At 35.6% G+C, this 13,348-nt stretch overlaps 1 protein-coding gene across 3 annotated transcripts in view; it reads right to left on the minus strand.

Annotated features, from left to right (window-relative positions):
- ADAMTSL1 (ADAMTS like 1) overlaps positions 1-13,348 on the minus strand; it is a 429,836-nt gene that overhangs the window by 5,065 nt on the left and 411,423 nt on the right. For all 3 annotated transcript variants that reach the window (XM_072404398.1, XM_072404399.1, XM_072404401.1), the window contains 5 exons: positions 12,013-12,225; positions 11,019-11,211; positions 3,952-4,159; positions 1,888-1,997; positions 128-348 (listed from right to left, as the gene is read on the minus strand). In XM_072404398.1, the coding sequence (XP_072260499.1) occupies positions 128-348; positions 1,888-1,997; positions 3,952-4,159; positions 11,019-11,211; positions 12,013-12,225 (945 nt within the window). The remainder of the gene's footprint in view (positions 1-127; positions 349-1,887; positions 1,998-3,951; positions 4,160-11,018; positions 11,212-12,012; positions 12,226-13,348) is intronic.

The following is a 13,348-nucleotide window of genomic DNA, read 5'->3' on the forward strand; positions in this document are numbered from 1 at the left end:
CTTCCCAATGGTTTTGTAACATACTGTACAAACATGTATACTGATATTTCACCAGCGATTTGGGGAATGGTAACATTTAAACCCACCTACATCGTACCTTAATAAATCCAGCCCTTACAGCCCATACCGTTCTCACAAGGTGCCACGTTACAGCGCTGCCAATTTGTGGGACGGGGTCTCCAGGAACACATGTGATCTTGTACGCTTCTGCCAGTTCTGTGATGAACACACTCAACACGTCTAGACTGGAAACCATAACTGCCACAAGTGGCTGTGCAGAGGGTCCAAGGTGAAACTCTCCAGTGTACGCTGCAGATGTCTGCCCAACAGTTCTGTGTGTTACCCGGCCTGGTTAATAGAAACAGACACATCACATTGATTGCAAATTCAGAACTCAAGAACAATTACTTAAGGCTGACAACGTTATTAGGATTATACTTTTATAAGATATTTGCATATCCCTGGCAACTTCAAAAACAGGTCAGCATCAGAAGCTCCCATAATGCTCTCTACTACTGGTTCCTTTTGAAATTTTGAAGTAGGATTTGATTTATTTTATTACATTAGAAGTATAGTATAGATTCCTTTTAATTATTTAGAGCAAATTTTACAACACAAATATATATATATATATATATATATATATATATATATATATATATATATATGCAGTCAAGAGCAAGAAAAGAAATATAGAAGTTTGGTAGATACAGAGTTATGTAAAAAGAATATATAAAGCACTGGAGGTCCAAATATAAGTAAATTATCCTAAAGACTATGTGGCTTAAAGAGCTTACAGTCTGATTGCTAGAAATCTCACAACATCTTTACATTTTCCTGAGGAAATCACTAGATGAAATTGAGCATGGGTATTCTACTCCGAGTTCATTTACAGGCCAATTAAAAACAGATACACCAGAAAGCACAACACACACACACACATATAGAGCACAGTGTATTAATGTCTCTTAATAAGGGCACATGTGCATGGACAATGCACAAGATAAGTGTGTAGTTTACAGTGGCAATAACACCATTTCTTTACAAACATATTACTAACACCATTCATTTCTGTATATATAAAAGTAACCAAACCATGACCCAATCTAATTAATTTGACAATGTATTTACACTTCCACAGCAACCAATAAATACTGTACATCAATTCAGTGTGGCCAATAAAACGTAGACACTGGTTGGCCTATGAAGTTCAATTTCCCTTATCCAGAAGGCACTTACCCTGCTGATCATTCCATTACTACTCTGACACATTCCAGGGCCTTATATATAGTTCTGTCCTGAGAAAGTGACTGTGGAAAGCAGTGTGGAAGCCAACAGAGAAAAGAACCAGAACAGGGCTGGAGCAAGTAGCCACTGGACATAATAATGTGTCTACTGGTGGCATTTTTTATTATCTTGTACTTATATGGGGCCAATATATTACACTGCACTTTACAAAGTCCATGGTGAACTACAATTTACCAATAGCTGCTTCTTGACACATAGACTAATATTGGACACTGGAAATGAGCGCCGGGGTCAGCATGGACTGGTACTTTTATGATGATATTTGGGCGCAGCATAGATAATGTAGATAATTAATGTTATTCACTACACCAGTATGTTTTGGCTGATTGGCTATATCACTCTAAATATATATGCATCTTATATATACAACATTTTTCTGGATTCCTGCATGAATACTTTCTAAATGTGATCCCATCTACAATACTAATAAATTAAAATCTCCAATAATAACCCTTACATGGTTTACTGTCATCTTTATATCAAATGCAGAGTTTTAAAAAACAGTAAAGGTTACAACTTAGACCTGTTCAAGTATTGGGTCACATATAAGAATATGATGAATGAGTGGAATTTACTTACCTCGGGAGAGTTTGACATTGTTCTGGAGATACAATTGTTCCGTCCCGGGTTTGACAGTAAACTTGTCTATGCTGTACGGCTGTTCGTGGTCCCACACATGGTCCATGACACTAAACAAAGATATAAAAATCCTATCAGTAACAGCATTTATTTAAAATGATTTTAACCTGCACCCCTAATCTTAGGTAAAACAGTAAACACTTTGATATGTTGCTGATGTAAAGAGATGTCACTGTACAATTGTTTGGTATTAGTATCAAATTACATACAAATACATACAAATTACAAGAAAATTGTGTAGACCACTTATAATATTTTATAGAAATATTACTTTATTTCACCAACTGTTTCCTATGGCATCATTCAAATCCCTAATGTTTTACCAGGTTTGCAATTTTTAATCAGACTTCTTTCAGTATACTGATCCCAAATTAAAAGCAAAACTTGTGTTAAATTAGTTCAAAGTCATTGTCATTACAAGCAACACAAACAACAAAGCAGAGGGATTGCCTTAAGTTTAACATGAATGCATCAATATTAAAGAGACCCTGTCATCACCTGCTATATTACCAGGTAAACACAAGAAGGGAATCTGTATTAGGACAATGTAGAGAACCGTTGTTAACAAGTTCCTCCAAAGGTTGCTAGGGCTTCCTTGAGCCCTTGTGATTGAGTTCCTCTATGATGATGGAGTTGGATTTTCCCTTACTTTCATTTACAGCGATAGGGGTCACAATGATAAATGTTTATTAGCTAAACACAGACAGCAATACAAATTTTTTTGACTTTAGATACACTGTAAAATATACTTTTAAAGTTATCTTTTTCAGACTGATCTCCTTTTGTATATCTAAGATTCTATTTAAAACTGTACATTCCCTTTAACTAGAGTTTCTCCAATCTGCTTCACCGTGAATGTGCATGATGCAACTAACTAGGAATGTAATGCAAAGTTCTGCTCCCGTCCGAGCAATGATTATGATAATTCCCCAGCCAATAACCCAATCCAATATCAAGACTGCTTTGTGGAGAGTAAAACAAAGTGAGAAAATATAAAAAATATTTAGTAGTATGCTTTACACATTTTATATTGAAAGCCAAATCTAAAATATCAGGAGATAAGACATAAAACGTGTTTCATTTCTTAAGTTCCTATATAGTATAAGGGGAATTGATAATAATGATATTTGTCTTAAAGACAGAGAATAAATGTTAGATATACAAAGTTATCTTGCTTTACAAAAGATGTTATTTTAGTGTACTTTTTTTTTTTTTTTTTTTGCATTTTTTTTTGACGTGTGTGCATGACTATGTCAAACAGCTCTCCTATCTTGCCACCACAGTCAGAATAAGGGAATAAGATCTGAAGTCAGCAACCTATTTCTCAGATTATCTGAGCAAAGCTGCTGTGTGTATTAGATGTGCGGACTGTGTGATTATTTGCTTTTTTATTACCCAAATTGTGATCTGACTACTAGGGCCACATGTACACAATATTCATTGAGTGTTTACAGACAAAAACTTCACAGTGACAAATGACCAGTATACACTTGTGTGTAAAGAAACACATGCACAGCATATGTAGAAGGAATATTGATCCGTGGTTCACTCAACACCTTGTTGCGCCTTAGTACATGTGCTTGGCTTGAGAACACAAAGGAAATGCTCAGCAATAAGTAAAACATATCTCACACCTGAAAGACATGGTGCTTTATAACAGATACCCATTGCACACACATATGTATTTATGTTTTGAATTAAGGATAACTTTTATGTCAAGTGAAACTTTTCCCTTATCATAACCACTGTGTGTGGCTAATAAGTCCCAGTGTATTTCCAGTACAATTCTGAAAATCCTCACTATACTAAGAATACTAAGTCCCTTGCTCTCTATTGGAGAAAGCAGCACTAAGTCTAGGTACTGCATCACCTATCCAGTCTATTCAGATAAGTCACCAATTTTGTTTTCTTAGTTTTTTTTTAAATCTCAATGTCAAAGATTTTTACAATGAAATGATTAAGCAGCCACTTTATAGAATTATTGATCTCGTATAAGGTCCTCACCTGGCCCCATGAAGATGTGGTCCACTCCACACACATTTGTCTGCTGCAGCTTTGACTGTCAACAGGACGCTTTGAAGACAAGGAGCAGATATCATTTGTTACAGACACAGGGATCCCTGTACCTGTCAGCTTTTGGCAAGTCACCCGACGGGTCTGTACTCCTCCTCCACAGCTCTGTGAACATGCTGACCAGGAGGTTACCATCCACCTAAATGGAAAAAAACAAAATCATGATTCAGAGGAACTAAAAGCATTTCTAGGCCCAATCTTTTTTATTTAAAACAAGTCTTAAAAAAAGCTAAAACTATGTAACACTTTTCAGATGTTACTATAATATACGGGTCATTGGTAATCCCAAACTTTATTTAATCATGCCTAGTTATGCATATGTAACAGTGGCAATTCACAATTTATGATAGATTGCTACATATGGTCTCAGCTCCAGCTGTTTCTTGTGACAACCTTTTAGAAGGTGCACAGCTGGAGAAGAAGATATGTCAGTCCAATTATAGGTACACTACTGTGTAGGGTTCTTTATGGAATGCTGAAAAGCAAGCACTGTGGCCACCTGGCAGCTTTGGGAAACTTATATGTTGGAAATTGTATTAAAAAGTAAAGTTTTGGTGGTCAGCAAATGAAAACTTGTGCATAATAAGGCTAATTTCTGCAAATTTTGTGCAAACCTGCATGTGGTGCATGGAACAAAAAATAAAAAATATATATGATTAAATCTATTGGCAGTAAATGAATTTCACATAACCAATGCTGTTTGCTCTATCAATAATAGACATTAGCCAATATATGTTATTGGATTGTTGTTCTTCTGTTTGCCAACTATAATTTTGGTATACATATGAAGGTTTGCTGCAAATACAAAAGTCACTTTGGCACAGCAATGTTGGATTTTCATCTGCAGTTTCCAGACGCAAAGCATAATAATCAGTCCCCAGTTCTAAGATCTATTAGAATCATTTTTTTGCACAGGCTGTTATTTATATTCTTCTTTATATTATTACATGACCATCATGCTGTCTGTTTGCAATAAGAATTCTTAATTTAATGTCACTGAACAATAACCATTCAAAGCACACATGGCAACATTATAGTCCTGATAAATATTACCAGTTTTCATAAAAAATTGATATATAAATATTAGTGGCTCTTTACGTGGGGAAATGCTGCCCTATAAGGACTGATCATCATTCTATAGTTTTACAGCCAACACCCTATAGCCACACAGCTGTAGCAGCTACAGTTGAAAAGTGCATAGGAGAGGAATGCATATTTTGACAGATCTACAAATCTAGCTTGGAACTGGAGTGAAACTGTTAAGTACAGAGCTCAGTGAAGAGTTTTGCCCTGTGTATTCCCTAAAGTCTACTTTTTTTCTTTTATATAATTAGCCACAATACTTCCACCATAGAGTTTGTGTTTTTCTAGCCAAGACCAATGTTCAGGTTGAAATGAAAATAGGACGTAAAATGATTTTTTGAGACCATGTAATTTTCCCATACTTTTTCCTTCAATGTTGGCAAAGTACCTTTTCCTTGGAGGGGTATCATCGCACGCAGTGTTATGGTTGAATTAAAGTTCAGTAATAATTAGGTGAGCAGTACAGAACCAGTCAGTTGATGGATTTTTAGTAAACTCTATTTTACTTAACTTTCTGAAAATGTACTTGTGAACATTTGTATATGTTTATAATGTTCTACATAAGGGGCTATTCTATCTTAACTATTGTATTTATACTCACAGTTGTGTGTGTGTTTCTTTACCCTCTGAATTGGTTGAATAAATATATTTTAGTATTTTGGAAAAGAGCTACAAATTACTAAATGCTCAATGTTAATTGTATTTAAACAAAATCTTGAAAATTGTATATTTTGTATTAAATTCTTCCTAAAAATAACAGTTCCCTTTCGGTGTTCGTCATAGCTGTGTACCGGCAGACATTGCAGCCACAGCTGCAAAGACAGAAGAAAAAATGTCTAGTCTTTTTTTCATTATGCAAAATGTAAAGGCATGGTGAGTCAGTAATGTGAGCAAGATAAGGGATACAAGGAGACCACATGCCACACCACTGCCTGCCATTCTGAGCACAGCTTTTAAGTTTCAATTCCTCCTAATAGTTCGATTTAGACAACAGCATAAGACTTTATTTTATTTACTACATTTTATAGCATAGCAGTGTTTGTAATAAACAAGAGCCTTGAAGTGAGTAAAACTTTTCTATTTCATAATTTTAATTTTTTTTTTAAATCTCAGGGTCTGGAAAGTATACATTTCCTTTTGTTCTGCACACTAATATGGGGCAGATCTTTTGGTGCATGTACTCTACTTTAACTCTCTCACTCTTCTTTCATACTCTAGAAAGCTATTCACTTAACTGAAGATGATCTACAAAATGATGTTCTTGCCACTACATGGACTAATGAATATCAGTGTCTCCTCACCCCGTTAGACCATGACCAGCATGCAGTAAACCAATGGTCATTTGCCAGTCATCTGCCATATACTGACTGAATACACATACTAGGTAGCTCAGAGAGTGGCATCACAAGACACATGACACTGAAACAGCAGATCAGCATCACTTCCCAACTTTATATGAGGCCAATAAAGCAAATGCCCCCACTGGGATGTATGGGTTTTTGTGATCCAAAAATGACCCACTGATAATTTGCAAACCCCTGATGTTGTAAATGAGTACAGAAAGTTTACTATTTTCCTAATTAAATATTTACCATAATTTCAACATTTAACTGTTTGTAGAGCTAATTTTTAATTTTTGGGAGGGGTTAGGAAATAGGGTCACTTTTGTGTCTGTGTATACAGTAACATTTACCTTTTAGTTCTTGTCCCAGACACAAAGTAAAAAGTAAGCGAAGATTTCTTTCATAGAGAAGATTCTTTCTTAAAACGTTGTCTCACCAGAACAATTGAAAATTTTCACCTCAACTTTTGTGATTGTGACCACTAAAAAATTTTGTCTTTACCATCACTTTCTGTAGCAGAGATAATAGTCACCAGCAGCAATTATTATTACACAGTATTTATATAGTGCCGACATATTACGCAACACTTTACAAAGTCCATAGTCATGTTACTAACTGTACCTCCAAGAAGTCTACAATCTAATGTCCCTACCATACTAATATGTCTTTAATATAGTCTAAGGTCAATTTTGGGGGGAAGCCAATTAACCTACAGCACGTTTTTGAAATGTGGGAGGAAACCAGAGTACTTGGAGGAAACCCACGCAAACATGGAGAGAACATGCTAACTCCATACAGATCAGGTCCTGGCTGAGATTCGAACCTGGGACCCAGCACTGTAAAGGCCAGAGTGCTAACCTCTGAGCCACCATGCTGCCCATTTGATGGACCAATGATAAAGGCAACACTTTCCATTGGACAAAGGACACAATAAAAAATTAAAAAGGGTTTTATTCTCTCCCTCCGTTCCCCATACCTGTCTAGAGCTTGCAAATGCAGCTTAAAGTAGTTTAAGTTAAGGTTAGAAGAAAGTCAACTGCAGGCCACATGTACTGGTCAGTGAAATCTTATGGATCACAGAAGCTTTTCAAAATGATTACCAAAGATAGCTTCATGCTTTCCTATTAGCACAGTTAAGAGCGTAATATCTGCCAGTGGTGGGCTCATTGTTTGAAAAGAAGGTTTTTTTTTCCCTTAACCTAAAGCACCTGTCTAGTACTTAAAGGCAGTACTCCAATACTAGGGCTGGTATCATGTGGCTTGCAAATGCTAATTCTTTCAGCCAAAATGTAAAACCTGCATCAAAAATATTTCCAAGTGTACTTTATGATAATAAATAAATATCCACTAAAATTTGATAGTTTCCTTTTAAATCTTTATACGTGTTGTCTGCCTTAATAGTGATGTCCATCATCACCTGCCAAAAACAGAAAGTTCTGTGAAACTGCTCCCTCTGCCAATCCACCACTGGAACAAATTCAGAATATAGAGAAAGGAAAAAACATCCTTCTATGCTCTCTCAAATACTTTGCCGAGGATGAATTTTCGTTTCCGAGCTACTCATTTCCGATGTGTTGGCTTAATTTGGCTACCAAATACATTTGGAATGAGATAGGAAAATAAATAAGTGTACAAAGAATATCAATAATGTTGGGGTTGTTGGGTTTAGATGTCCATCTGATCACAGCAGGTGATGAAAATGTGAATAAGTAAGTTCCAGCACATCTTGGAGTTGGCTACAGTTTCTATCTTACAAGCTGTGAGTGTTAGTTATCCAGGTCCTCGAGAAACTTGGTTTATTTTTTTTCTTAAACTACTGAGAGTTAGGTCAAGCCAGGACATGATCACATTGACTCTTTCACCCCTTCTTATCATAAATCTTCTTTCAAAAATGAATGTGAAATACGCAAGGCTGATGTCAAGAGACGCTAATTTATTAATGCCACCCTCTGTTTTGATAGATGGGACACCACAAGAGCATTTATAATCAACAGGAGTAATTTATCATTATGTCATATGCATTTTCTTGACGTCCCTCATCACACACACTGCAGGGTCACTGGCAACAGAACCGACCTCCTGGCTTTTAATATACATTTGTGGTTTACACCCATTATTTGGAGGCCCATTGTGAGCTGGATCAACATCTGTAGCTTGTTGTATAAAAACATTCCAAGCTTATACAAAACAGAAAGTGTTCCCTATACCTCAGAAATCGGATAAAGACACATCTATTATTTATGCCGAAATGGTCCTGTCAGCACATCAGGTAATTGATACAGATGACAATGGCCAGCATATATTATGTTTTGTATCAAATATATATATAGATAGGTTGCTGATGGGAAAGTAATGTATGATGAAGAAGAATAAAATCACAAATTCAGATAATATTTTCATAGCAGTGGATATGTTGAAGAAACTAAATGAGTCATTGAAGAACCAAGGAAAGCTTACATAACCTTTGGCAATGCATGCTGGGAAATGAAGTTCAACAACAGTTCAATGGTCACTTAATCCCTTTCTATAATAACAGTCAACGGCTTTCTTGACAGAAGAAGAACCAACATTTTATCTTAACAGATGTTCCATACAATCATTGGGAGAACAATGTACAGAAAGAGTGGTGTGGTAATAATAGCTCACTAGATGTTACTACTAGTATTCTACAAAAGGTGGTAAATGCAAGCCATCCAGTGTAATTGTAATATTTTATTCAGGCCAGAGGGCATTTGTTTTAGCACTATCTGGACAAAAGGGATCATAAATTCATTTTTATGATGAAGTATATGTTTATTATGAAGTATTATGAGTAAAATGCATAACTGTAGGTTACTCATAATAACCTAACTTGTCTTATTTGCCCTTTTGGTTTGTAAAATAGTTGCTGACCACTCCTTGGGATTTCAGTGCAGTAATGCAACTTTTATTTTTGCTAGCTTACTACAGGAATATAGGAGCTTTTGGTTTTTGGAAAATCACTTGGCCATTGTCTGTACTTGCAGAGATAAAACATAGGGAAATGTGTCAACTTGCATGAATAAACTACTTGTTTTTTGTTCTGCCCAGACATACACATTTTCAGATATCCAGATAATTTGCTTGCTATTTACCAACTGAAAAATCATGTCCATCTACCTGATCCACAAGGTGACAATGCTGCAATAACATCACTGAATACCATCTCCCCCTATTACAAAAAGTACAATGGCAGCTGATCTACAGGCAACATAAACCGGTAATATAATTATGTTACAGGGAGGGGAGGAAGACTCTCTAAACAAAAACCATTTAATTTCTGAGTTTGACATACTTCCACACTTTTAGGCACAAATACTTTTTCATCAGCAGCTCTCACTTTTTCAGGCCTAATTAATGACTCTACTTGGCTTTGTATAACTATGTGCTTAAACTTTAGGTAAGGTTTTTCTCTAAATAAATGACTGTTCCTATGTTGATATATTTGTGTGAAGAAAAATTAGTTATATTGGCCTCAGTTTCTGGTCAAATGTTTGTTGTGATTTTCTGACTTATTCCAAAACATGATGGAATTTGGCTGCTATAAGCAGAACAACATTTTTTTTAAAGACAAACAGTGTTTGTGGTATTTATATTCAGTGCCGCTTGACTGCTAGTACTGACCTTTGAAGAAGTCTGGTAGTGCTTTAAAACATGGCATGCCTTTGACTAAAATATAGGCTTCCTGCTTAGAAAGTTGGCATGTTTCTGCTACAAGTAGGGATTAACTAAGTAAGCACCACTTAGGTACAGCAAGATAGACTATAGTCCAGACTACCTTACATGCTTTCTTTAAACTGCAGTCATTATCCCTGTAGGGGTGACTTCATTCCATTACCACCACTACCAAGAAGTTGCTGGGCCGCGTGATTGAGGGTACACAGAAAACAACAACAAATAACAACAACACACAGAACTATATAAAACCCCAAGGTTCAAATCCTTTCTTAATGTGTCAATAAAAATGAATCATTAAAATCTCATATAAATTTGAACATGCTAATATAACTATAAAATATTTTTAAATCTGATCTAATCTTTAAAGAATACATTCAAAACATTTCTTCTATCAAGGTCCTTTTTAGGCATTTCCTGGTAGGGTTATTTTGCCCCTGCCTTATTAGCCTGTTTATATGCTCCTGGGAGTAGCAACAACACATCAACGCACATTAGGGTTAATTTATTACATAGTAAAAGTTTGCTTTGCAAAATTTTCACTTAGTGTTGTGAAGAAAGTGAAAAATTGGTTTGCAAAAAAATGTGCAAGGAAAATAAAAAAAAACCTTCCTTCTCCTTTTGTAATTTATCCACATTGTGTGATCATCATAATCAATTATTTTTCCTATCAGAAAGCAGGTCTAGTTTATTGATGTGCATGTAGATAGGAAGTGACTTGAATTGGGCTTTAAGGAATACATACTTGCATTAGTGTGTGTCTTTAATGCCAATGGTATGTGTGGTGTCTCTTGTTTTTTTTGCAATGTCTTGTCAGTCATTTGGATTTATAAACATTGATGTTTAACAGGTTATCATAAAAAAGAACATAGCAAATACCTTGGTGGGCAGTCCCGTCTATTACATGCAACAGGTTTTATGGGTGGTCTGGGTTTATCCAGGCAGTGAGATACGTTAACTTCTTGCTTGTTGAGGACACATTTCAGTTGTGGTTGTTGAATGCCTCTGCTGCCACACGATGCTGTACATGGAACCATACCAGTCACCGACCACTGATAGTCTGATGATTGTGCTGCAATTAGAAAACAGACTGTAGTACACAAGACTTCCATTTCAGTTTTATAACTGATTAAGTAATGAAAAGGCAGTTATCTGACTGGTCTGTATAAATCAGACATTATTTTTAACTAATCATTATTTGAATTACAGAAGTTCCCTGGCTATCCCAGTCATTTTCCCCATACTTTCCTTCGCCAGGATGTTGAAATAATTATCATAATGTAACCTAAGATCTTAATAGTTTGGTTTTACTTAATACATCAAAAGATAGAATTAAACAGCTGAAAGAAAATCATAACAGTTTGATTGTATTTATTAAGAAACAGACAATCACAAATACAAAAGCTACCAGCAACCAGTGAGATTATTGATGCAGGTTTTGTGAAATCAGTTGGAACTCAGGTATTTATCAAGTTGATTTCAGGATCCATTATGCAGAGAATCCAGTTTCAGTTATTTATTATTCAGAGATCCAGTCTAATACCACTATTATTTGGTTCTTATGCTTCCAAGGGGTATGGATACCCAGTCAAAAACCTGAAGGCCAGGAAGGCTTTTAACAACATTTTCTTAACAGATTCTTCAGAAATCTACACTATCAAAAATGTTTTTCTGGAAGATGTGACTGCTGTGTCTGCTGTTCAGTGTCTATTGCAAGCATTAGAAAGCAGGTTAAGTAAAATATTATTGTAAAAAATTAATACTATAGGTAAATATTAGAAACCAATGCACATAATATAATCAGACTATAATAACATACAAAATAAAATGATATCCAGAATTTTAATAAATATGAATTATGCTCTTTACTTACCTTGGATTGACAGAAAAGCTCTCTGCATAAGTTTCTCTGAAGGATTGTTTACAACACAACTGTAATCTCCTAGGTGATCTTTACTTATATTAGTAAATTTTAGAATCTGACCACCTTCCATAATCTGATAGGATGGCTGTTCTCCATTTTTTAGTGGCTGATTTCCATGGAACCAAGAAATACTGGGAACTGACTCTCCTTTCACAGGACATCCTGTTACGCAAACCAAAGACATACATTCAGTGAAAGGGGAAATTCAGGAGAAACAATTACAGATACCTAATATAGAAGGACTGATACTGATTACCCCCAATTGGCACACAAACAAGCTTGGGTGTATTCTCCATGTGCAATGACTTTTACCTGGCACACTGGTCTTTTTACAATTAACCAATACAATCGTGTACAAAAGTGTAGAAAACATCTAGTAAGTTCAGAACACAAAATTATAAACTGTTTATGTTGTCCACGTGTGTCCAACTACCCCCTACCCAAGCATGTATTTGGATATATGAGCCTGTCTGGTGACTATTCCTCTTCATATTATCTAAGTACATCTGAACCAGTAATAAACTCAGCAACCATGATGACTAGATGCCTTTTTTGATTTCATTCCACTTGGGTCAGTATGGTGACAGGGTATGGCACGAAATAATCAGCCTGATCCCATAAATTACAGAATAACAATCTTATATTTCGTTATCCATCTTTGACACAGAATTAAAAAACACTAACTAGTTTTATCAAAGATTCTAAGTAGTTGGCAAGTAAAAGTTTTATTTTCCCCTTTTGATATGTTTTAATAAACCCCCCAAAAAAAAGTGAAATATGCTTGTGATCTCATGAAGAGGAGCCGCATTCTTCTTTTCTTAGTTTTGTCATATATTTTAAGTAGTTGGAATTTTCAAGTTAACATGCGGGTCTTATAAGTTAGGGAATGCTGCCGGGAAATATTCAAGGATAGTCAACGTTCTCAAAATAGTCCTGCCAGTTAGGTTTAGCTAGGAACCCGAGCGCAGAGATCTTGCAGCTGCAGACACACAGAGATAACATAAAGTTAAAGCTGTTTCTCATCTGCTAAAAGCTTAAATCTGCCATGCCCTGGATGTAGGGTTAAACAGCACTTTTAGACAAAGGGGAAATTCTCTGAAAAGCACTCCCTACGTAATATGAACCATGAAAGTGTACAGTCATTTTTAACATAAATAGTGCAATCCCTGTTCTTAGGAGACATAGCCTTCAACCAATGGGTGTAACTTACAAATGTATGCAATTTACATCCACTTGAGAGACTTGCTAAATTGAAGAGTTTCTCATTATCTTTGTTAGAGTATAG

The sequence above is a fragment of the Pyxicephalus adspersus genome, chromosome 3 (assembly GCF_032062135.1).
Source record: "Pyxicephalus adspersus chromosome 3, UCB_Pads_2.0, whole genome shotgun sequence".
Classification (NCBI taxonomy): domain Eukaryota; kingdom Metazoa; phylum Chordata; class Amphibia; order Anura; family Pyxicephalidae; genus Pyxicephalus; species Pyxicephalus adspersus.